This window comes from Labrus bergylta, chromosome 15, assembly GCF_963930695.1.
Source record: "Labrus bergylta chromosome 15, fLabBer1.1, whole genome shotgun sequence".
Classification (NCBI taxonomy): domain Eukaryota; kingdom Metazoa; phylum Chordata; class Actinopteri; order Labriformes; family Labridae; genus Labrus; species Labrus bergylta.
The window spans coordinates 25,427,795-25,454,487 of NC_089209.1; the positions used below are offsets into that span (position 1 = coordinate 25,427,795).

The window sequence follows — 26,693 nt, forward strand, 5'->3', positions numbered from 1 at the left end:
TCCGGCCACTGGCTTTCTGGTGTTTAAGTAACAGTTACTGAACTCAGCTCAGAGAGCTCAAACTATTCCGAAAGGTAGCCACACGGCTTACTTTGTTGTCCACCATTTTTTCACCATGTAACGAAGCCACATGGTGCATTGTCTCTCTCCACCATCTTGTTTTCTCTCTCTCTCTCTCTCTCTCTCTCTCTCTCTCTCTCTCTCTCTCTCTCTCTCTCTCTCTCATCTACATACACACTCATCTACACACACACACACACACACACACACATTTACACCTCATCCACAAGCCTTGCTTGATAATGTTTGTTGCTTAGATTAGTTATCTTGTAATTTTAAGAGAGCAGTTGTTTGTGATTACTGGTGTATTTGCATTGTGATATAAGCTGGGTGCGAAGGCTTCGTGTACGGATTTCACGCCTTCAATTTATTAAATATAGTTATTAATTATTAATAATATTAGTAATTAAATAACTAATTTGAGACTGATTTGAGTGATATTTTGGTTATATTTACCTGAGTACAGGTTGGTGCCCCAAAACAAGATTAAACATAGTTTAATGATATTTTATTTTTATTATTAATAATTAAGTATAATTATTAAAGAATATAACCAAAGTTGACTTGATACAACCCCAACACCTACTAACTTAATGATGATGGTCTCAATATTATTGATGATGATGATGGCTGTGACGATTGTTTTTGTTTGATAACGATGACTTATAAGATGGTTTCTATACTGATTAGAGCTCTCAAGAACTGCCCTCAATGTTGTGCTTTGCCTCTGGTCACTTCCTGTCAGCGCCTGTGTGTCCAATCAGACTCAAAGCTGATCGTTTCCTCTTACTGACATTGTTCCCTTTTTCTAGATCCTTGCTTGTGTTGTTCTTACTCTCTGATGTACGTCGCTTTGGATAAAAGCGTCTGATAAGTGAATTGTAGAATTGTAGCTAAAAGGCAATACTCGATTTATGGATATGTCTATTATTAACAGTCAGTTGCACAAGCTCAACATGCACATGAAAAATAAACAACCTGTTTGTGAAATTAAAAGGTAATATTATCAAATAAAATAATTCCTTAAAGGGGCGCCAATAGCCTAGTGGTTATGTCGGGTGCCCCACGTACAGAGGCCATGGACCTCATTGCATTGGCCGTGGGTTCAAATCTGACCTCGGCCCCTTGCTGCATGTCATTCCCCTCTCTCTCCTCCCAACGTTTCCTGTCTCTCTTCAGCTGTTCTATCCAATAAAGGCAAAGAAGTCCAAAAGAATCTTTTGAAAAAAAGAGTTCCTTAAATATGATACAATAAATAAAAAAAAGTTTTGAAGAAAAGTTAATAGATCAAGTCCGCAACTACCCGCACTGTGATGTGTCATTGCCGTTGCATAGCAACAAACATGCAGGCCAAAATAGAGAGCAAAGAAACATGACGTAGCTCTACTTCAGTGTTTTACGTCGTCTGATTTATGTGGTGCTCCCTCCAGAGGAAGTATGTATGTGCACATTTACGTTCACGCCGTAGCAGGTTGTCTACACATACATGTGGTTGAAAAGCAAGTATATTTGAGCCCTTGCATCTTTTTATATTTATGTTTTTTTTGGTTTGTTGTTTTTGGGCTTTTTGTGCCTTTATTGTAGCGATAGGACAGTGGGTAGAGTCGGAAACAAGAGGGAGAGAGAGAGGGTGGGGAATGACATGCGGGGAAGGAACCACAGGTCGGATTCGAACCAGGGTCGCCCGTTTGGAGGACTACAGCCTCCATACATGCGGCGTGTGCACTAACCACTGCACCACTGCCCCACCAGTGCCCCATCTTGCAGTGTTTTGATCCAAAAAATGTACATGAAGTAGTTTGTAGACGGTGTCAACAATAGATGGTTTCTGGAGGCAAAAATTGAAACCTTAATTTTTCCTCAGGAATTCCCTTTGTTACCTCTTCCCAGTTTGAGGCCTAAACATCGGACTCCAACAGCTCATCAGAAGAATGGCATGATTTCACCCAGGAGCCCTGCTCTACAAGGTTACAATAAGCAAAGTCATCATGAGTAATTCGGAAGAGAAGAACACTTGTGTGTCCCCACTGTGAAAACATGAGCTGAAGCCAAAGAATGGCCCAGTAAGACTGAGCTATGGGAGCTGTGGTGATGATGGCAGCAAGGGGCCGAAGCAGCCATAATCCCTCCTTGCTGTATTCATCTGCTACCTTTGTGTCACAGCTTAAATGCTTACTCCCCCCACATGGAATCCAGCTGGAATGTGTGTATCTTTTAGCCGGTATCTATGTCCCCACTGAGAGCAACGATGATAAAATGTTGGTTTCAGTCAATAACCACTGCGACACAAACACTTTATAAAGGCTTGTTTGTGTCATGCAGAAAGGAAAACACTGCAGAAACTCAGACTGAAGTCACAGTCCTTACATAAGTCAAACTTGTGAAACTTTTTGAATGAGAGTGGGCGGGCACAGAGGACAAAAGCAGCTGCTCAGCCACCATCACGCAGCAGCTCCTCCCACCCAGGGCAAACACCTCCCTCCTGCTTTACTTAACTCCCCATCCCTCCCTCGGAGAGCTACACAGCTCACAGATAGCCAGGTGTGAGCACATCTAGGGGCCTGCACACGTTCAGTTCTGTGTTGTTGGGGTTTTTTTTTATCTCAGACTTAACTGATGCTTGACTCTCTGCTTTGTGCATCAGCTCTATTTTATGAACACCTTTTGAATCTTTTCTGATTATTAACTGGTGGACACATTTAAAGTCTGAACCTTTAATAAGCCAGAGAAATGAATTTTGATGAAATTCTCTGTCTCATCGGGGGCTTCGGGTGGTTCCAGAAGCTCTTGTACGTGTGGATCTCTGTACCTCAGATATTCCTGGCGTTCCACATGTTCATCTCTATCTTCTCCGGGGCTGTTCCTCCGCATTTGTGTCGCCCCACAGGGCCTTCAGCTGATGCTCCTGCTACCACGAACTTCACCCACAGCCGTCAGTCGGCCTCTGATGGCTGGACTCGGCTGTCCTGCGCTGCCCCCTTGAACCACAGTGGCCTTGGAAATGGACTCCCTTCTGGGAGTTGCCAGGGGGGCTGGGAGTACAGTACAGAGACCTTTCAAAACACCATAGTGACCGAGGTGAGTAATAAAGCAACAGCCTAATTCTAACCCTAACACAATGAAGTGAATATCTATATTTGCAGCTGTTGTGTTGGATATTAGGACTCCATGCAGCTCGGGAATTTGGAGGGGCTTAGTAGTGTTTTAGAGCCTGACATGTGAGACAGTCTAGAGATGGACTCCTACAGTGCAGGCATCTTTTGGGGCCTTCCTAAACGCTGACATAGTGCCAGGTTTTGTAACACATGAGCCTGAGGGGTGAGCCGCAGAAGCAGCTTGTGTAACCAGATTGTGTAAAGGGACATGTGGCTGGCTGGCACGAGATATACATTTGATTTCGCAATGTGAATGTGAATATTCTCGAGGGTCAGTAAAGATCCAGCTGTGGATAAGCCTGTTCACAGTCCCAACTTGCTTTACACGACTGCGGCACCACCGACACAACGCGTCATATCAAGATCCAGTTACTGGGGTTGTCAAAAATGTCAATACTGTGAAACCATGTGTTTTTATATGGCATAATCTACATCATCTTAAAGGAAGAATATGTAACATTTTACATATATATATGTATATATATATATCAGAAATCCAGTCTATCCTCTCTAAATGTCTCTCTGAGTCATGACTGTCTACAATGAGGGAGAAGCTTGAGTCCCGCTGGCTGTGTTGTTGTTAGAGCCGTGTTTACATGGACGGGACGGTCGGCTCCTCCCCTTGTGTATAAAAGCTGTTTTAGTCAAGAACTAGAGAGAAGAAAAAGAACATACTCACTGATTATTTGAATATCACGTAAGTGTTTTTAGATCACGCTCATTCTGTGTCTGTTTACATGCAATGTGAAGCTACAAGCTAACTAAAGAGCGCTAACATTAGCATACTAGCACAATGCAGGACACAGGTGATTACAGCTCGAGCCAAGCACAATTTTGTCCGCTGGTTGTGCTAAACTCCGTTGTGGTCACTTTATGGGAGGGGGGTTGTAGGTGTGTCACTGGAGGAGAGCGGAGGCTTCAGTATGGAGGAGGTGTGGCCAAACAGCAGTTTGTTTTGATTTCATGCTGGTGCTCAAGGGCGACATCTACTGGATCAAAAAGTCGAACAATGTTTTTTAATTTTGTCACATTTGAGTCATTGTTGCCCATCATAGTTTGAGTCGTTTCAGGGCCTGTGTAGGGATGCTTTGTAACCAATGTAGTTCAGCGTGTCAGCACTCGGCGATCTGAGCGTTAAACACCCTCAGCATCAGAGTTTTTTCGTGTTGCTGCGCTCTCAGTTATAAACAGTTTAACTTTTGTAATCGTGCGACGGTCATCAGTGTCACTGGTCCCTCACTGGCCAGTCAAATCACGAATGGGCGGGACTTCTGATATCAGCTTTGACAACAACAGTGGCGGAGGAGACGCTAGTCTGACTCATGTTTGAGGGAACATTTTCCATGTGTAGAGCTGATGATGACAAGATTCATTTACATCATGTTCATGGCAAAAGTGAACTTCTGCTTCCCCCTGTACTCTCCGTTAGGTGTGTTTTTAGATAGCTCTGTGTGCTTAATATTTGCTTTGACTCAAGGAAATATCACCAAGTAAACATGAAGGTTAAGGTATCATGTCCTATCATCAGCAGCAGCTCTATTTCCTCAAAAAGACGAGTCGGACTCTCCTGTAACAGTGCTGTTGACAAAGCTGATCTCAGAAGTCCCTCCTTTGTTTGTTTGGTCTGTGAGGGAGGAGTGACACTGATGGTGAGCACTGCCACTAGAAATATATCGCTCAATTCATCTTTAGGACATTGGTAGCCAGTTTGAACAGTCAATGGTTGACTTTTTTCATCATAATGTATATGATTTAACATTCTTTAAATAGTTACATGGTTATCTTACAGATGTCAATCATTATTCTAACACTTGTTTGATGTTTTTACTCAATCCTACCCAGTAGATTGAATGACTTGACTTGATATACAAACTGGATCTGTTGCAGAATATAAACCAAAGTGAGTGTTAGATTAAAAAGTAGAAATAGAACTTGCTTTTTTATATCTGAGGACCTGACAGTTTTATTTCAAAAGCCGAAGTGGAGGTGGAAAATTTGTCAACAGTAACTACCATGCTGAGCCATGCTTCGACCAAAAGGATGAGAGAGAGGAAGCTGCATGGCTGAAGATCAAACTGCCATATTTATATGTTGGGATTTAGACATGTTTGTATAAAATGAGGGCCTTCACCATTCGTTCAGGAGTCTGATCTTTTTTGATGAAAATGCAATGAAAATTATTTATATTGGTAAGTGAAGGTAAGGTAACTTTATTTGTACCCGTAGGTAAATTTGGTTTGCAGCGTGAGTCGGCCTCTTTTTACACACAAAACAACAGCACAGGACAAAACATGAAGTGACAACAGTGCTCAGTACTAAAGAGAAAAGGTAAAAAAAAACAAAGATAAAGTAACCCATCATAAGAATAAAAATAAAAACGATAAGATAAGATAAAAATGAGACTATAGCAATGGTAGAAATGAGCCATCAGTAAAAACAAGATAAAGGAAAGCCAAGATAAAAAGAGATCAATAAATATACTAAAAATGCTCCAAAAGAAGATTGCTTCTGCATTATATCTTGTTCAGCTCACTGATGGCTGCTGGGACAAAGGACGGGAGGAGCTGGAATTCAATATTTGAGGGGTGGGAGTCATCTTTTAAAATGGAGCCAGATATTCTCTGTAACTGTTTACTGTACAGGGATTCTGGGTTCAGCCTGCAGGACCATTTCATAATTTGATCCAGACAATTTTTGTTTTTGAGGGACATGTTCCCAAACCATGACACCAAGCAAAAGGATAAAACAGATTTAATAAAAGCACAATAAAACAAGGTCAACAAGGTTCTGTCAACATGGAAGGAGGACAGTTTCCTCAAAAAGAACAACCGCTTGGTGTAAAATGATAAAGACAAAGGGAGAAGACAATAAAAGGAGTTTTTGAAAACATGAATGAGCACTGCTACTGTCTTAGCGATCTGGTCTTTACGGCTTGGTTTGAGCACAACAGCTTGTCAAAGAGGAATGTGGACCATACCTGGGAATAAGAAAGGTCAGAGAACAGGGACACCAGGACTGAAATTCACAGCAATCTGGATCTTTGGACCTTATAAGGTCATACTACTTTGAAAAAACATTTTCAAGCAGGTCTCATGTAAAGGGTTTAATTCTCAGACAGTTCATGAAAAATGTGTTTAATAATTGATCTGTCCTGCTCTTCTTGCAGTGGGATTTGGTTTGTGATAATGCCAACCTGAACAACCTGGGCTCCTCCATCTACATGTCTGGCCTCCTGGTCGGAGCTGTAGTGTTTGGGAGCTTAGCTGATAAGTAAGTTTGATTGCATGTACCAGTCTTCAGCAAGCGGCAACCTCTAGAGTTGAAAAGTGAAGTGCAAAAAACTGCTGTTCCTCGAATGTCCACTTGAAACTGGCTGCAAAAGCCAAGGAATCCTAATGAGGTCTCATTTTAAAATGCTTGTTTAAAAGCAGAAATAAACATGTTTACAGCCGGCATAATGGAAATAATATCAATAGCTCATTATTTGTTGGCAAACACTTTACAAAGGGGGTTCATTATTTATAAGTATGTTTTGATCTTATTAAAGGAGCAATATGTAACTCTGACCCCTAGTGTTTAAAATGGTTACAGCAGTCCAAATTCTAAAAATTGTAGAGAGCTGTCTCCCCCCCCCTCATCTCTAGAGTTGATGCTCACACAGGTCACCATGTGGTGGACACTGAAGCTTCAGTGTTTATCCAGCTCTGCATGGGTCTGTAAACCTTTCTGTGTTCTAACCTCTCTCCATTTTTCAAAATCATCTCCAATATTGATCCTAGTTTGAGCACGTTTCTGCTCATGGAGCTTATTAGAAACATGCAGAGGCTTTTTAGGTCGGGTACAATCACTTCTATCTGAACCACTTCTCTTGCCCGCTTCCATCACTGCAACACCTGTTGACCTGATAACTGCTCTCATATCTGACAAACCGAGGGCTGCCTTAGTTTCACCTCTTTGTCAGTCTCAAGATTGATTAAAAGTTTGGTCGAGACCACCATTTTTGGTTTCATAAAGCCTCTGCAGAAACCAACGTGTGACATCACTGACACTACGTCCGTGTTTCAAACGGTCTTAAATTATCTCTGCTCTAAAAAAAAATGGTGTTGACACCAATTTTAATGAACCATTTTGTAAATAAAGTTTTTAGGTTTTGTTTGAATCCCAAAATAACCACCTTTTGTAAATGTCTCCTTTTTCAGGTACGGTCGCAGAATTATCATCCTCATCAACCTCGCTGTCCAGGCTGTCTTTGGCGTCGCTGCTTCCTTCGCCCCTAATTTCTACGTGTACACGGCTCTTCGGTTTATCGTTGGAACGTCTATCTCCGGGGTCATCATGAATGCCTTCGTCCTGGGTCAGTGTCTCAGATAAGGTCACAGCTGCGGGTGATTCATGTCTCCTTATCTTAAAGCTGCCACACAGGCTAAGGCACTTGTTACAGTGGGACAGCCTCATTTCCTGGTGGAAAAAACAAAGAACAACACAGAAACTGCCATAGCTTAATGATTTCAGTTTTACTCGGTTAGCAATATGGTAACTTAACTGCTGCTGCACTAACACTGTGTTTTAACTACAAGCAACTGCCCAACTATCTCATCACACTACTAAGGACATAGTGATACAAAACCTTGTATATTGGGATGTTTCTAAGGCCTAGTTCACACGTAGGCGGGTATTTTTTCTCCGTTTAAAAAAATAATCCTGTACACACGTTAAGTTCTCAAAAACATCTTCGTCCACATGAAAACGCAAAAACATACTATAACGGCGATCATGAGCACGCCAAGTCAAAAGGATGTCCTAGCTCAAATTTTCCTGCCATTTCTCTGCAATGACCATTTAATTTACAACGTTTTCCATTTGCTGTAGGAGTCTCTGCTCGTCAACAATGTGGGAGCGTAACTTTGTATGTTTGTGTAAGCATGTATAAAGTCCAGTTAGCAGCGTTAACACCAGCACTAGTTTGGTTACTTCTGCCATCACACTAATCTCATGTAAACTGAAGTGACACCATCACACGATGACGTCAGACGGAGGAGAAACCGGCGCACAGTGAGACGTTACAAGAATCAAACTCAGTTCTCCCCGTCTGCACATAACCACCTTAAACAGAGTTTCTGAAAATCTTCACCCTGGAAGGAGTTTCCAAAAGGTGACTGAAAATGCAGTTATTTGCATTATTTGCACGTTTCAAGGCTAAAAGCTCTTGATTATGTATTATGAACGTGAACAACAACTGGAACGAGGAGGAGGCACAGTCGAGATCATGACGGTATCTAGCCTGGCAGACAGATTGGTTTTATTGTGTTAACTACCTTTTCATATATTTGACTGTGAATCTTCTCCAGCCATCCGTGCAGGGAGGTACCTAAAGGTGCTTGCAGCTTTGCAGAATAGCATTTGTCACACTCAAAAAAGCTCAGCGTCTTTCAAGAAAGAATGTCGCAGGTACTCGAGAAGATTAACAAAACTCACTTAGGTTTTCTTTTAGTATCTGTTTGCCTAATAAAGTAAACTCACAGCTTCACTAAGTAGGTCAGGAAACTCAAGTAGAAACTCACAACATTGGTTGTGGAAATCTTGAAGCTGTAGCTAAATTAATTATCCAAAGAAAAGAGAGGGAAATGTTTTCTCTCTGCTGCTGTCAATATGTTGTTTTCCATTTTCTCAGAAAACAAAAGCAGTGATCCATCTTTTAAAATATTTCAGTTGTACAACTTTGTTCTGTTTCCTCCGAAGATGTTTAAACAGTATTTCAAGTATTTCCTGTTTGTGTCTCATACAGGCACCGAATGGACAGGATCCAGGCAGCGGATGCTGGCAGGGATCATCACCGACTACTCTTTTGGTTTTGGCTACATACTGCTGGCCGGCGTGGCATACCTCATCAGAGACTGGCGTAAACTGCAGTTAGCTATTTCAGCACCTGGTTTCCTCTTCATCTTCTACATCTGGTGAGTCACAGCAGGGCAGCACATTGACCCCGCTCTGACACAATGTGTGTTCTGATGCAGAAAAGCAGTTTCCTAAGTTCTCAAAAGAAAATGAAAATCGATGACAGACTGCATTTGTTGTGCTTTTTCAATGAAAGATACAGGTGATCACTTTTTCCTATGAAGTAATGATGTCATAAAAAATAGAGCCCGACTGATATAGAATCTTTTCCTGTTTCCCGCATGTCATTCCCACTCTCTCTCTCTGATTTCTAACTCTATCCACTGTCCTATCTCTCCAATAAAGGCATAAAAAGCCCAAAAATAAATCTTTAAAAAAAGAAAAGAAAAGAAAAGAGAGATAGATAGATAGATTTAGATTTATTGCATTGATCACCCAAATGCAGTTATCAAACGCTTATGGAAAAGACAGACAGTGTAACATAGACAAGATGGTTACTGGAAAGTAATGTACGTGTGTCACTGCTTGACACTCTGGAGAGTGATGATGCTTGCTGTAATCCATATAGCGCCCTCCACTGGTGAAGGAGAACTGCTAGTGTAATACACAATACTAAAATGAAATGCTGTTTGACTGGTAAATAAATCTAGTAATATCGACGCATATCTGCGATAAAATTAGCTGATAGTAATAGTCACTTGATATGCTAATATTGGCCAATACTATCGGCTGGCCTATTAATCAGTCAAGCTACAAAATGTGTTTTTCTGAATAAACACTGGTACAAAATTCCTAATGTCTCTCAGGACATAATACACTGTTGCGCCTGCTTATCTTGCAAACATGTCAAAAAAACAATGTCTACTTACCAAAACATGCACAAAGGGTTAAATGCGCCCCTAACTGCGCCGCAGAGCAAACAGCATTTCTGTGTGCCAGGGATATTTTCTGGGTATTTAACTGAGCCATTATACAGTCATTTTGGAGGGGAAGATCAGTAATGATGCCACTCACAGTCACATGTAGTAAGACTGAAAGATTAACCGTCTGCTGAGAGTTGGTGGTAACTGCGCTACAGTATTTATGGTACTTAAAATATCCTGCGTTAACTTTCCAGTGATCGTGACAATAACTCCATCCTCCGGATGACCTAAAGACAAATCATCTGTAAATACAGGCTGTAAACGGGAGTTTGACATTTATGTTACTGACTTTGAGACAGAACAGATAGTGGGAGGAATTATGCGCAATATTTGGTGGAATTAGCAGACGCAGTAAATTATTATTGAATTCCCACCTCAGCCCATTGAAATCTAATGACCTACTTCTCAGGGTATCCTTCACGATGGATGTTTACAATGATTGTTTTATTTTTGAAAAACATAAATGATAATGTATATAATATTTGATGTACCTTTGTAAGCTATAGTAAGAAAGGCGCTAGTCCTGCAGTACTATAGTGCGTAATTTGAATGTTTTTTTCTTTATATTTAAGGGTGTTGCCAAAGTCAGCTCGCTGGTTAATGGCCAATGACAGGCAGGAGGAAGCATGGGAAGTGATCCGGAAAGCAGCTCAGATGAATGGGAACCCCCTCACCAAAGATCTGGAGATGTGTCAGGTAGAGATTCTAATGCTTTTCTTTATGGTTCTCGAGTAATGAGATGAATTTTATTTACACATCTTTTCAATAGTAAAATTAAAGGTCTGGTTGATGTTGTGAAATTCTACCTTTGCTCCGCCTCCCCGCATTCTGTCAAAAAGTTTGGTGTGATTTTTTAAAACAATTTACACTCAAAAATTCTGCTTCATTTTGGGACCAATAAGAATGAGTTCAAAATACAGCTGTGACCTTGGAAAAAAAAATGACCATAGACACTTTGTGGGGTTTCCTGTTATATTTAAACTTACAAAAGTCCAGTAAGCCTACACTTACAGTATATGACAGTTTACAATCCTATAGGTGTTTTCACATCTACACAAATACAATATCTAGATCATTTTTAGAGTACTGCCCCAGAAAACAATATGCAGCAGTTCACAGGATATAAACGTCACCACCCGCTCCCACTCACTTGAGGTGAATTCTCCTCATTATATCCTGCTGTGAGTTCACATCAGCTCACTCAGACTTTCTGTGGAAACTCTGGATGAAGCTGTAACTCTCCTGGAGCTCATTGGAAAACACGGAATCCTTTTTGGCATGACAGCTCACCTACCTGTCGCAGCAGGTCCTGTTAGCATGAAAAGCTAAGCTAGCTAAGCAACAGCCGGAACCCGAGATTGTCTGACACATGTACAGACAAATCAGTTTTGAACTTTGACTCATCTTAGTGATTGTATTAGTGATGTTTTTCTTTTGGTTAAAAGAGCAATAGTCTTGGAAACGACATTAATTGACAAATATGCAGACAGTTTATTGTTTTGTTTGGTAAGAACCGGGACAGGGACTGTTGAAAACCAGGACATTTGAGTGTGTCATAGATATCTGTGGGGACTCGGGACACAGAGCTTGAAAAGGAGACGGTCCTGGTCAAATCGGGATGTATGGTGGTCACTCTACTTTGAGGATAAGGAAAATCTGATATTAATGTCATTGTGATGGTTGTTGTTCTTGGAGTGAAAACTTCTTTGAATCAAATAATAAGACGGGTAGAGCTGCAAAATGTAGCCAAAAATTTTATCAGGTACAAGCTTTGTCACCAGGAGGAAACATTATGTTCTCATTGAAGTGCAGCTTTTTAATATTACCTCCAAACTGTTGTGCTCCTCCCCAAAAAGTCAGTTGCAGTGCTGTAGGAAAGCATGGTCATGGTTTTAGCTAGCAGAGAAACACACTGTTAAATATACTATTTAACACTTTGATGATGTGTCTTTGAAAGGCAAAGAAAAATATGGTGCTTAAAAGCCTTAATGTTGATGATCTTTCTTACTACAGCTGTATGTGTACAGTGAGCTCATGGTCAGCTCTTCACTAAGTTTAAAACACAGCAAAACATTAGAAAATGTCACAACTACACAACAGCAATGCATTTCTGCATATTGAGTCTCCAATGATTCCTGCTCACTGTGAAGCAACATAGTCACTTTGCATACATGTTTCTATCAATCATTATCGTTTCAACTTGCAAACTACTCAAACAGTGCTGTGTGGTGTCCCTTTATCAGACTGACTTTAAAGTCTCTCCCTCTGTGTGTCTCTTTTACCAGGTCTATAAAGTTGAAGAGAAGACAGAGGTGAAGAGAAAATACTCATTCATCGACCTTGTTCGAACCCCGAAGATGAGGAAGCAGTCTTTAATTGTGTTTTACCTCTGGTGAGTATGAGCAGAGCTTTACCTGCTTCATCATATCAAGACTAAGGCTAAAGGGTCAGAAAGATTATCCTTTTCTCCAGCACTGTTTACTCTAATTGTCATTCCAAGTCGCTTTTCTACTTTTCCTCGGTTGGTAGATGATACAGCCCTCAGTATCTACCCTCCCCCTCCTCTGTGATTCCCATCTGTTGTCAGCTGTCCAATCGAGTAAAGGCCAAGCAGCAAACTCCGGTGTTGAAAGATGAAGCCAATGCTTAAGTGCAAAATCCTGCAGTTCCTGGAGTGTCCACTAGAGGCTGGCTGCAGAAGCAACAGGAAGTCACATACACACCTATTCAAAAAAGCCTTTTTTTACAGCAGAAATTAACGTGTTTACAGCCAGGTTCAGAACACCAAACAGGTCTGATTAGCTCATATCTGGATCGGCACACACTGTACAGGGGTTAGGGTCTAGAGACACATACAAGTGTTAGAAAACATGGTGAAGTGTATTTTAAATAATATGTGACCTTTAACTATCACTGATCTTATTCTCTCAAAGCAACATCTGCTTTATTTTTAATATCCATTTCTTTATTATTTCCAACCCCTCAGAGGGAACCACCCAGGTTTTTATTTGTTGTTACCATCATTTAAGTATTTGTTCTTTTCTAACTATTAGAAGTGAACAGCAGCTGCAATGTTTGTATGTTGACAAGCTTTTATAACTCAGTATTAAAGGAAGAATGTGCAACCTTTTGATCCAGTAGATGTTGCCCCTTGAGCACCAGCATATAACCAAAACAAACTGCTGTTTGGCCACACCTCATTCATACTGAAGCTTTTGCTCTCCTCCAGAAACACACCTCCAACCCCTCTCCCATCACACAATATTTAAGTACCACTAAGCGCAAACATTGGTCAAAATTGTGCTTGACTCGAGCCCATCCATGTAAACATGATGTAGACACTGCTCAGATCACAGTACAGCTGGTGGACAATTCTCACTCATTGTAGACAGTCATGACTCAGAGAGGATATAATTGATTTCGGTTTGTTAGATAATGAAGTTATTGTAAAGTTTTCATCAGGACATCTGTGTGATACTCTTAATTATGATCTTGTTCAGAGCAGAATGTGCAGGTTATAACAGACTTTCATTAATGTGTGATGAACTTGAAACACATGGTCAGTAACTCAGCAGCCCTGCAGACTGTTGGAGGGTTTCACAGCCCACTCAATGTGGCAGACCCTCCACAACCAGAGTTGAAGGTAGGGGCCCAAAGAGTGGGTAGGTTTAGTGGCTGGTCTATAAGATGACTGGAATGCACTCCTGCAGATCGTTAAATTTTAACGTGCATGCGCACCCCTTTTGTACGCAGGGTGTACTCAAGTAGTGCAAAGGATTATCCTCTCTGTAATTTCCTAACCACTCATCAAAGAGGCTAAGGAAGGATGTGAGGAGTCCACGATGACTTTTACTGGTTTCTCAAAGTTAAGAGAATCTGAATTTGAAGTCACATTAAGATGGCTTCAGACACGAGATGATTTTGGGCCCTATTCGCCCCTTCAGTAATTAGGGGGGCGTGGTCAAATTCACCACTTGTTGCAACCAATTATTTGTCAAAAGAAGAAGAACTCAAATGCTTCCCATCGAGTCACAGCCCTTTAATCTGGAATCCTAATTATCATAAATGTTTGATCTGATGTTTATGATTTCTAGTCCGAGTGACTCCGATGAGCCAATGAGAAACAAAACAAAACACACAGCAGGACAACCAGCTGATGACGTCCATCGTCCTCCATATTTGTTTTTCTTCTAAATTCGGGAGTGTCTGTGAGGTCTTGTGTCTGTTTCTACAGATTGCAGATGTGTTGTCTCCAGGCCTGGCTGACTCATCTATAGTGTGTGCGTTCAGAGGATTATAATATTAAAAATCCTTTTGTCTGTGGTTGTCTGTCCCCCACATTTTAAATCAGTTAAGATTTGAAAATCCTCTTGAGGGCCAGCTTATGTGTAAGAGTGTACGTGTAATTGGACAAAGTTGGACTGAACCAACGATAGAAAAAACAAACATACTAGCTGCAGAAAACATGATGAAGCATCTTTTTACAAACACCAAGATAGCACCATAAATGATAAACCTCATCACTCCTGTCCACTTGCTCCTGGTGAATTCTCCCTTACTATTTCCAGCTGTGTTTGCACATCACCACAACTTCACACTGAAATTTAACAAGGGGTCTGGCAGGAAAAGTCTGAGGTTGAGTTCAGACTTTATAGATGTAGCTCACTCTTGAAATGTCGTTAATGTTCAGGATATTTGTGCATGTGTTAAAAAAACAACCGTTTAAACATTGGACAACTCCAAGTGTTGCACAGGAATAAACTTTAGGAGAAGAAGCACTTTTTGTTTAAAAGTATTTTAAAGATCTGCAAAAATGTTTAAATCTTAAAATCATGATACAACTGTGAATTACACATTTGATTGAAGACATTTTTATCTATATTATCTATGTTTTTGTTAAACAATGTTAAAGGAGCACTGCATACTGCAGTCCAAATTCACAACATAGTAGAGAGCTGCCCCCCCCCCCCCCCCCCCCCGCCCCCTCCTCTCTAAGTCGATGCTCACACAGGTTACCATGTCGGAAACACTGTAGCTTCAGTGTTTATCCAGCTCTGCATGGGTCTGTAAACCTTTCTGTGTTCTAACCTCTCTCCATTTTTCAAAAACATCTCCAATATTGATCCTAGTTTGAGCATGTACTTCAACATAGCATGTTTCCGTAATGTCTGATATCATATAGTAAGGTCACTTCATCATTTCAATCAGATTGCTCCTTTAACCTTTTCATGTTTTGTTTTACTTTAATCTCTAACCGTCCAATCATCTGTTAAACACTTAAAAAATGATGAACAGAGGTTTGGCAAACAGAGATTTAAAAAGTCTCATATATGCAGGTAAATAATCCAACACATTTCAGCTACAAGTCATCAAACGATAAACACACTTTCTGTACGTGCACATTAAGAGTTGAGCGGAAGGATAAAACAAATTGTTTTCTGATTGGAAATTATTTTAATGTTCGTCATTCCCGTATTTGGATCCCCTGTTGTGTCATGGCGGCCACTTAAATACTTGCAAGTCATTTACCTTAAAAAGGGACCGTTCTAAACAGCAACAGGACCGCAGCCTGTGTGCTCTGGGGGAGGAGATTTAAACAGTAGCCTGTCAGTAAGTTTTCAAAATGTCTTGGTGTGCCACAATGTTTGCTTTAAACAAAAACTGAGAGATGCCTGCTCCATCTGTCGGCAACCATCAACATCCCACCATGGTTTACGATTGGAGAACCCTTCAAATGAAGTTTTGTTTCATGGGAAGACTTTTTTTTAACTTGAAGAATTGTTGGGAATTTAAAACTCAACACCTGAAGCAAAAAAATGTGTGCGCGGTAGAGATGAGCCGAATATGAGTTTGGAAAGGCACGGATAGCATGATGTGTCCCTTACTGACTGCTCCTTTAAAGTAACAGTCTGAGCCTGTAAATACTTTTGGTTGATGTTCTTTCCTTGATGATTTAGGTAGCTGCCATTACAGCCTGTTTTGTGGCTACCAGCCGAAGTAATCTTTCGGGGATATTACAAATATTTTTGTACCTATTTGTCATCGAGAACTCAAAATATGTGGAAACAAGCTCTGGTGTGCTTCTGTGTCCTGAATACTTAAAAGCTGAGCTGTGTGATGTGATTTTTTTGTCCCCGTCTGTTTCAGGTTCGCCAACGTGCTCGTGTACTACGGCCTGTCCCTCAACATCTCTGACTTCAATATGAACATCTATCTGACCCAGCTGATCTTTGGCCTGGTGGAGATGCCTGCACGCACCATCACCCTCTTCACCCTCAACCGCTCCCGCAAGATCTCGCAGCTGGCTTTCCTGGTTGTGGGCGGCACGGCCTGCCTGCTCACCATCTTTGTCCCCGATAGTATGAACAGAAATCCTTAAAGAGCCCATATTCTGCCCTTTTTGGGGTTCTTATATTTAATCTATGTAACTACTTTTGTACGTTCACAATAGATAAAGTCCTAAAAAAGTGTCTGTTTTCATGTACTGCTCCTCCTTGCTCCCTCTACGCTCTGAGTCCGTCAGCTACACTCTGCTGAGCCCACACTGTTAGACCCCACGTGGGCCAAGTCTGCTCTGATTGGTCTGCCGATCCGCTCTGTCGTTATTGGTTAGTTGCTCAGCACGCTTCTCATTTCAACATGAGCTGCTGGGCTTGCCCCAACGAGCCAATGGACTTTGATCAGTGATCTCACACTGACAATGACGCCGGACTGACACATTTTTATCGAGGGGGGCTAGAACCGAGCGTTACGTGCAGCTAATGCTACAGCTAACAGGAGGACGTAGGAGAAGCCGCGTTTCCGCGGACACATAGATGTGCCTAAACATGCACAGGACACTTGGAAAACACGCTAAAGGGCATATAAAACCAGAAAAAAGCATAATATGGGACCTTTAAACACGTTAGGTCCCTACTTATTCTCAAATATATGAATTGTTTTTTACAATGTGTGCAAGCTGTGTAAAGAGCATGACTCTTCTTCGTCCTCTCCTGCAGACCTGTTTGTCATCAAAACCGTGCTGGCCATGATCGGGAAGTTTGGTATCACGGCCTCTCTCTCCATCATTTATATCTACTCAGCTGAAGTGTTCCCCACGGTCATCAGGTAAGAGTCTACTTCACATACTGTGAGCTCCTGATGGAAAAAGTCATACAACTAATCAAGATTAGTGACAGTTAACAGCTTGTGATGAAACAAGGATAGAGAGGTGGTGTCCATGGTTACCACAGAGCCAAATGACATATTTTTGAAGGCCAACCAGGAAGTAGCATCACCATGGGGTCTATTGAGAATTAGCTTATGGGATGTTTTCATTGGATTTTGGATCACTGCAGAAAATAATCTCTGTGGCAAACGTATGTTTCTGAAGCGTAGGCGTTTTGTTCAGCAGGATAATCTTCACTGATGAACACCATGTTTATGATGTTTGAAGAGTTAATGCGGCTGACAGAAGTAAAAAGCTAACGTTATGCTACAAGCTAACTACACCACGGTCGGATGATTGTGACGTCACTAGCGTTATGCTTCAGACGATCTCTGATAAACTAATCCACCTAGCTTAATAAATTGTTAACATAATATTTGCCTTAACCTAAAGATTAAACCTACATGAGACATCTCAGACTAGTGAGAGAGTTCCCGGTCTCTGTGTCCGGTGTGATGACGTTTAATGTCCCCGACAACCACTGTAGTCACATTTAGCCACTTGTTAGCAACCGCCTTTTTAAAGACGAGTAAAAACTTCAGCAGTGGGGGTATTACCTAACGTAGTTTATGTGGTCTAACAAAACACCAACATCTCTTCAGCTTGTGTTAACCACAGACCTTATTTCAGGCGTCTAACCACAAACCCGTTCAGGAGACCCATTGACTTTTAGACGTTATATCCCATGGTGCTCAAATGCTAAGTCACTTCTGGGTTTTAGGACTCATTTCTGTGGCGCCCTACTTGTTTGTTAAAATAATGAATGTGATCATGAAAACAGTGAAATCAGAGTCTGTTGTTTGATTCTGAGGTTTGAGATGATGAATAAAGAAAAACTGTGTGAGCTGTAAATGTTCATTAAAAGTATCAATAGCCCAGCCTGAGGAGGAGGAGGGGTACATACATGATGTGAAAAGGCCTAATGTTGTCATAGAATGGCTCTTGTCCAATCAGATTGTTTGGTTGGAACTTACTATGTATGAACATACACAAAGGCTGTGTCTGAAACTGTAGATTAGCATATTATTCATCATCTAAATGTGACATCACATGGAAACGGGAGCACACTGGTCACACTAAACCATCCCACAATGCATTGCGACTCTCAGACTGTCCAAGCACAGAGCACACAGGCTTTAAACCAAAAAGTATAGCTGTTTTTTTGAAGGTCTCATAGTCTCCTCCTCTTCAACCAGTTTAAATAAGTCTCAGAGCTCCTCCAAACATGTGTGTGAAGTTTCTTGTTATGAATCCACTCTGATCCTGTATTTAATCATGTCTATAAACCCTGAATAATAATAATAATAAAATAATAAGTCCGGCCCCCTCAGTGTCTGTCAGTAAAAAAGCTGGTCCTTGTACAAATGTAGTTGATGACCAGTGGTTTATACAAACTCACCAACAGAAAGTGTTTTCTCTGGGATTGTATCGTCTCACACCAAGCCTCAGATAACTTGTGGTGGAGTGTGTTTGCATGAGAGCTGGCTTTATGGTCAGAGGTAACGACATGATGAAAAACAGAACAGGTGCTAATATAAATTATTGAAACATTTTCCGGCTTGGAATCGCCTATATCTCTGTGGATTTGGTGTTTGTGTTCATGTGAGCCTTTGGCTTTAAGGGTAGCATTGATTATTACTTTTCGTATTGTGCAGTGTATGCATGTGTGTGTATTTGTGTGTGTGTGTTGGTGCGTTCATGTCGGTCGCCGCTGCAGCCTATATGGAGGTGTTGAAATGCATGCGTTGAATTGCTTAAAAAAAGTCACATTTGGTGTTGGGCACCCACCAGCATGAACATAAATCTGCACCTATGTGTGCAGTAGCATGAAAATAACCCACAGCTGGTCTGCAGATGTTTGTGGAGAATGTACCATTCTGATTCTGTATTCGATCATGTCTATAAACCCCTCTTTTTCAGCCCTGCTCAGAACAGACTGTTTGTGTCTGTACCTTTAAATATGTGAATGAGCTGTATCTGACCACGCCCCCTCTCTGGAAGGGCTTGGGTGCACTCTGGATTTCTCGCTCCATGTCCTATTGTTTACGGTGAGAAGGCAGACTCAGAGGGCAGAACAAACACCTAGCTGTGGGAGTGTCACCCACCTGGGGGAGGGGTGACTGCCCTTTGTGATGTCATGAAGGGAAAATCTCCAAACGGCCTGTTTGAGCACACATTTTCTGAAAAGTGGAGCAGGCAAAAGACGGAGAGGATGGACTTTTCTCATGATTTGTAGACAGACTAGAGACACATATTAGAGTTAGAGAAACATGGTGAAGTGTGTTTTACATTATGTGACCTTTAAAGGTGACACCTGGACGGTACAGTTTTTAAACTAGATATTCTTCTCTATAATTTCAAGCATGCGCACACTAGAAGATATGAAAATAATAGCACATCACAGACTACAGGATTTTCAGACCTCAAGAATATCGTGCCCGACGGAGGCACTAACTCAGGTGACCTAATGTAAATGGTTAATTTTGTGATTATAATGCTCTGTGCAGAGAGGACAAAAACATTTTTAAAAAACACGTTTTGGCTGAAGAAATGTCTGGAGAGACGCGGACAACACAGATTGTATATTCTTCAGCAGGACCTGGAGGTCAGATGGTAACTTGCATTACTGTTGTCCGGCCCACCTGTGCGGGTTGCGTCCTGCTGCCGGTCGCCACAACTGTCCACTCATTACTGTCCTCCCTCGTCTCCCGCGGTTACTGTAGTCACACACGACTTCCTCCAGACCCTTTCATGATGTGATCGTCAAGATTTTTAAATCCTAGATATTTAAACAGGTTTGAAATACATCAGGGCGTCCCGATGATCTCCAAGTAGATCAGGGACATTAAGATTGGATCTTTATGCCACTCACACTACAAGATAATCTGAGAAGATAATCTGTTCAGAGCAGCCTTTAGTCTGTAACACCCCTGAGATTGTCAGAGAGGAGGAATCGGAGCTCAAATCTGCCCGATTATCCTGCAGTCTGAGCCAGGCTTAAGGGTCTCCTCACAGTCACCCCTCACAGTGGCTCTACTGGCTGTAGGGTTACTGGTTGTTGTGTCTCCCATTGTTTTGTATGTTTTATATATCTATGCTCGCTCCTCTGTCACTCACAGACAGAACGGCATCGGTATAGGCTCCATGTGTGCTCGGACCGGAGGAGTCCTGGCTCCTATGCTGTACCTCCTGAAGGGCATCAGTCCTCACGCTCCCATGTTCCTGTGTGGCCTCTGCCCTCTGCTGGGCTCTGCACTCACCCTGATGCTACCTGAGACAGCCAACAAGCCTCTGCCCGACACCATCGAAGACGTGGAGGGCTCCAATCTCAGGTTTTTTTTTTGAACACCAAATCACATGACCATTTGATCTTAAGAAATGTGTTTGACATGTTTCCATCTGTCTCTCTGTCAGTGAGGAGAACGAGGGGGGTGAAGCAGGTGGTCCATGAGACTCCTCTGAAGACAACAGGTGGTGTCTACAGCAGCTGGACGGACTGATGAACAACTTCAGCACCACTAAGGCTGCCACACTCATGAAGCAGGCAGCACACATCAGGACTTATTTAAAGGCTGAAGTCTTCTTTTGCTCTTGTGGAGCTCTAGATTAAACTTTTTTTGTATTAACCTTTGTAAGATACCCAGATCCTGAACTTGTATACCACAGTTGCAGTGTAAGTATTCAACTTTTTTATGGCTAATTATGTAAAAATAAGTGTTTTATACATCATCGCTTAATATCATCTGCTCTTGAACGAAAAACTTGAATTTTATGGTTAGCACAAGATCATTCTCCAGCTAGGTATTTATATGATGCAAACATCCGGGTATTGACTTAACATAACGACACCCATGAGTGAAATCTAATCATGTGGAGGTATTCAATTATTGAACCATAGAAGTTAGCAGTTGTACAATAAGAGACAGCTTTTCCTTTAAACTATCTCAGCGTCTTTCTGCTGTAAACAGGCTGTTTGGAGATTTTCCCTTCATGACATCACAAAGGGCAGTAGCCCCTCCCCTAGGTGAGTGACACTCGTCAACCTCTGAGTCTGCCTTCTCACCGTAAACAATAGGACATGGAGCGAGAAATCTAGAGTACATCCAAGCCCTTCCAGAGAGGTGGTGTGGTCAGACACAGCTCATTTACATATTAAAAGGTGCAGACACAGAAACAGCCTGTTCTGAGCAGGGAGGTTCTGAGGGAGAGCGAGTCACTGATTAGTGTATGCTGACACATGTGGGTGCTCGGACCCCAAAGCATCCTGTCTCCCTTCTTGAATCAATAATTTATATTAGCACCTGTTCTGTTTTTCATCATGTCGTTACCTCTGACCATAAAGCCAGCTCTCATGCAAACACACTCCACCTCAAGTTATCTGAGGCTTGGTGTGAGACGATACAATCCCAGAGAAAACACTTTCTGTTGGTGAGTTTGTATAAACCACTGGTCATCAACTACATTTGTACAAGGACCAGCTTTTTTACTGACAGACACTGAGGGGGCCAGACTTTTAAATACGCTTGACAGCCTGACAGCTGCCAGAAGACGTTGGTGTCAGAAGGGAAATCTAATCTTTCTCTAATTAACCCAATACTTGTATTTTAGCCTTGTTTTTTTATATTTTATAAATTACTTTAATCACCCGAAAGGGGGTCGGATGGGGAAGCTTTGGGGGGCTGGATGTGGCCCGCGGGACGCCAGTTGATGATCACTGGTATAAAGTATTCAAACAGACAGCTCCACACAGCCTGGCCAGCCACAGGATGACATTAACAGTCTGACTGATGAGGGTTATTTTTTCAAAATAAACTGACCTTTTCATCAATCAAACTAGACTTTTTCTATGTTGATTGCATATTTATAGAGGTACTACGAGAGCTGCTTTTAAAGACTATTTGACATTAACATGCAGTTCTAGTGCGGAGCGTGTTCTCAGTTGTGATGCTCTGCTCCGTGTGCTGCAGGCCGTGCTGAGGCTGGACTGTAAACTGTAGAGATAGAGCACACTCTGACCGACTCTGTGATGATGAAACCTTTTTTAAATGGCTCAAAGCCTTGTTTTTATCACCACAATCAACAGATCTCTGATGATCCTGTTTTTGCAGATAATGTACAGCGTTATAAGCCAATCCTTATATCGGCCTGGCTTTGGTGCTGTGACGGATTCAAGCATTTATTTGTATGTTTCTTTCATGTTACATCTGTAAACAAACCTCATGAGCACTGCTGAGTCCGAGCTCTGAACGTTTGGGGATCTCTCCTCTACCTCTAGTTTTGAATCTACGATTAGTGAGGAGTGACACCTTGAGCAAAGCGGATTCGCTGCTTTTATTTATTTTTTTAAATCTTTTTTTTGAACAGGGATAGTGTACATTAATCAACATTCAGACAGGTGTAAATAAATGTACCCGAGGTAGTCGAAAGGTCAACTTGTGCTGCAGCTCAGCGGGGTGCAGATACGCTCTTGTGCGGCGCAACACATAGACAATAAATGGGTTTGAGAGCGACGCAACCATGAAGAATCCTCTACACTAGGCAGACATTTTTGTATCTAATAAGGTTTTCACAGCTACACCGACTTCTTCCTTCAGATGAAACCTGATTGGTTGTTTGTGTAAAGTTTGAAGCTTTGATTCATTCGGTCAGCGGGGACATTCCTGGTTCTCTGGAGACAACAGCAGTGTTTGGTCCACATCTGCACAGACAGTTCACAGTCAACATGTTTACAGTAACGACCAAAGCAGGAAGTGCCTGAGGAAACACTGACACCTACTGGTGCTCACTAAGTGTTACACCTCTCTCTGACGGCTCACCATTAAACACTTGAAATATTGTGCAAAGTAAAGAGGTTTAGTGTTTCACTGTGCTCTGACATGTTGTCTGTTTCATGTTATGTAACCCTGTGTTGATGCATTTGTCTGCTCATTTACATTCGTGAACAGAGATTTTGTAAATAAAAAGGCTCAAAAGGCTGTGACTCGTGGGAAATGTTTTCATTGACTTTATTTGTACCATAAAAATTGATAATTACACATCTGGTGATGTTTTTCCTTTGGGTAACACCAGCAGGAGGTACCGGGAAGAGGATCAAAAGAAAAAAAAGGTAGAATGTAAGTCTGGACCATTGTCTGTATATATTTTTTGTATTTTTACTAATGCTGCTATAACACATTACATCACATCCTTTTGATTTGTCAAACAGATTTAACAAAACGTATGGATTCACAGATCTGTGACCTGCACTGATCGCTCAAGTTGGTAAAGGTTTCCACATTATTTTCCACTGTGGCCGACTGAAAATAGAGATTTGCAGTTTGTGCAAAATGCAGCATTTTCATTGGCTGGTACTCTTCAGGGTAGTATCTCTGATGGAGCTGTTAGGAAAACACTGACTCTCTTTTCAACATGGCAGCTAGCCTAACTGTTGTTACACAGGACAACAATTCTACATCCTGACCTGTCGGACATGTTTAATAATGAACATCACAACTTTCTACATGTGTCAAAGTTTCAGACAGCTGTTCATTAGGATACAAAAAACAAAGTTATCGTATTCTTTTATTTGAAGGTCAACCTCTGTGACATCATATTGAAACACTTTTCTGTCCGTCTCTCCGGTTCCATTCTTGTGACGTGTTATCCCAGTGTTTACACTTATATGCTCAGATTTAAGTTTTTGCAGTGTGGTCAGGTTTCTGTGACTTCATGAAAACAAAACGATATCCAAATAAAGCTGTGATGAAACTGAATGCTACTCTTTTAGAGATAGGACAGTAGGGTGCGGACCAAGTCTGGAAATGGATCTGGTATCTGGAGGGGTGCTAGTTCTCTTCCTGAGCACTGCTGAGGTGCCCATGAACAAGGCACCAAACCCCCTCCACCAGCTCAGGAGCGCTAAGCATGTTGAAAAACAGAGTGTAAAATTGAATTTCACCTTGCTTGGACGGAGTTTACCTTCTTCAAGAGTGAGCTCTACAAAAAATAAAGAGTATAAAAACAGGAGAGAAATTTAAAAGATAAGAGAGCAGGAAAATAAATCAAACAAGCACATAAGAAATATACACTGTGAAATTAAATAAAGATACAAGAAGTAGAAAAACAACAAACTCTATTCATAAAGTCTATGAGTACATCTTAAAGCTGCTGTGATCAATCCGTCCTGCTGCAGACAGTTTGTGCTGCAGGGACACAGCACACCTGTGCACAGAGAACAGAGGTGTTCCAGTCTCTGCTGCCGAATCTGATCCTCGGTTAACTGAGGCGACAGTTGGTGTCTGACGTCTGCAGACCGTTCTGTCAGAGCTGACAGCCCCGCTGCACCCCACTGCTAGCTCTCCACAACTCATAACCTCCAGCTGTCCCTTACTGGACAGGACAGAGTCACACACTAACCATAAGTCATCCCATCAAGATGAAGGATATCAGCAGCTTCTTACACAGTGGAGCTGGAATAAGGTCATGAATCACCTTTTCTGCATGTCTGGAACAAGCAAATATCCACTTATCCACAACAGTACGTACATGTGCCGTGCTGGTGCACATGCTTTGTGGTGTGTTAACTGTTTTATAAAGCCACCTCCAAGATAACACATTTTTTTATGTACCCACTTGTTTTTTATAACACAGATGTTTTGCATATAGTGACCAACTTGGGCGAACAGTTCAAACAATAAATAAATACCAGAAATGGGATACCATAATGCAAAAATAAATATATAACTATATGTACCAGATTTTTTTGCAGGTAGTTAAAGTTTGGATATTTAATTAATTTTGATGTGTAATGATCAATTTTGAATTTGCACTACATCAATTAAAAAAGGTTTTATATATTCAAAACACACTTCAGCATGTTTTTCTAACACTAACATGTGTCTCTAGTCTGTCTACAAACCCCCCAATCATGAGAAAAGTCCATCCTCTCCGTCTTCTGCCTGCTCCACTTTTCAGAAAATGTGTGCTCAAACAGGCTGTTTGGAGATTTTCCCTTCATGACATCACAAAGGGCAGTAGCCCCTTCCCCAGGTGGGTGACACTCCCACAGCTAGGTGTTTGTTCTGCCCTCTGAGTCTGCCTTCTCACCGTAAACAATAGGACATGGAGAGGGAAAGCTCGAGCTATACCCTACAGTATGTCCTTCCAGTTGGGGTGTGGTCAGACACACAGCGCTTACTTATTAAAACAACCAAATGACGTTTTTTACTTTGACCCAAACAAATAACCTGGTGACAAGCTTTTGTCAGTCAGCTCCAAAGCTGATCTGAGCCAGGCTGGGGAGGTGATTGTTAGCCAGGAGGAGGCTAACTCTAACAGCTGATCCCACACACATCTATGGATATTATTAAATAACATCTGTGAAGGGCCCAGTGGTCTCTGTGGACCGGCACACAGTGAACGTTAAGGAACAATAACATCAGGCTTAATGGATGGAAATTAGATAAACACCTCCTTTAATTAGTTTTGAACAGTGTCTTTATACGTTTCCCAGAGTCAGCTTCCTGCTTTTTAAGATTAGAGTGCAGTTCTTCACGCAGACGAAAGATGGCGCTCCAGTGTTGAGCTATAACCCAAACACATGTTAGACCTCAAACAGCTGTTTGTCACTGAAGACACACAACTCAGCAAACGTCAGCAGGACTTTTCCTGCTGGATACACAAATGACATTAAGATGTTTTTATTAGCCTATAAAATTATAATTATATTTCATCAGAAACGTAACTGTAAAAGTATCACAATAAAAGTGAAGCTGGGCAGCTTCTGTAACTCTATTGAGACTCTGTAAAACCTTCTAGACTTCATTAATTCTGTTGAACATCTTTTAAAAATACTTCTGAACTCGTTGCTTTACATTATATCAAAAAATATCCAAAGAAATCAAAACATTTAACACGATAACGCCTGCCCCGCCCATCTCCCTTTCTCTGCTGTGTTCTGATTGGACGATGCCATGTCCGTCAAAGTACAGGGCCCGCTGTGCGCACTTCACGTGATACTAGAAAGCTCTGAAATCCGGATTACCTTACAAAAAGTTAAGAAAGATAAATCTGGTTCGCAAAAGATGATTATATATTGTGTCACAAGATGTTTTTCTTTTCTTTTTTTACCGTACTTAGACTTCGTTATAATCGCAACAGTTTTTGTTTTTTTTAATTAAACAACAAAAAAAGATGTAAAATGATGCTAATTGAAAACACAAATAGGATGAAAAGGCAGGTAATTAGAGGTCTGTAATATTTACTGAAATTAGCCTAAATAAGAACAAAAACAATAATCTTTTCTTCCTTTTTTGCTAAAACATAAGTTTCCCAACTTCAGCCAGATATGTCTACGCATTTTCTTGCTGGCCTTCCTACATTATTATGACGGTTCGTAGAGTTTGAAACACTGATTATGATTTTTCCGACAGTCCTCGAAGGCAGCAGCGGTTTCATTGTGGGCCCTGCAGAGCT

General features: G+C 41.4%; 1 protein-coding gene across 1 annotated transcript; it reads left to right on the forward strand.

The window, feature by feature from the left end:
* The first annotated feature begins 2,583 nt into the window (after positions 1–2,583).
* Positions 2,584–23,231, forward strand: si:dkey-119m7.4 (uncharacterized protein LOC560629 homolog). The gene is made up of 10 exons (XM_020636660.3): positions 2,584–3,138; positions 6,382–6,485; positions 7,415–7,569; positions 9,001–9,169; positions 10,606–10,729; positions 12,319–12,425; positions 16,181–16,392; positions 17,032–17,140; positions 20,360–20,572; positions 20,655–23,231. The coding sequence occupies exons 1-10, from the start codon at positions 2,791–2,793 to the stop codon at positions 20,689–20,691; spliced, it is 1,578 nt and encodes a 525-aa protein (XP_020492316.2). The 5' UTR covers positions 2,584–2,790; the 3' UTR covers positions 20,692–23,231.
* Positions 23,232–26,693: the final 3,462 nt, after the last annotated feature.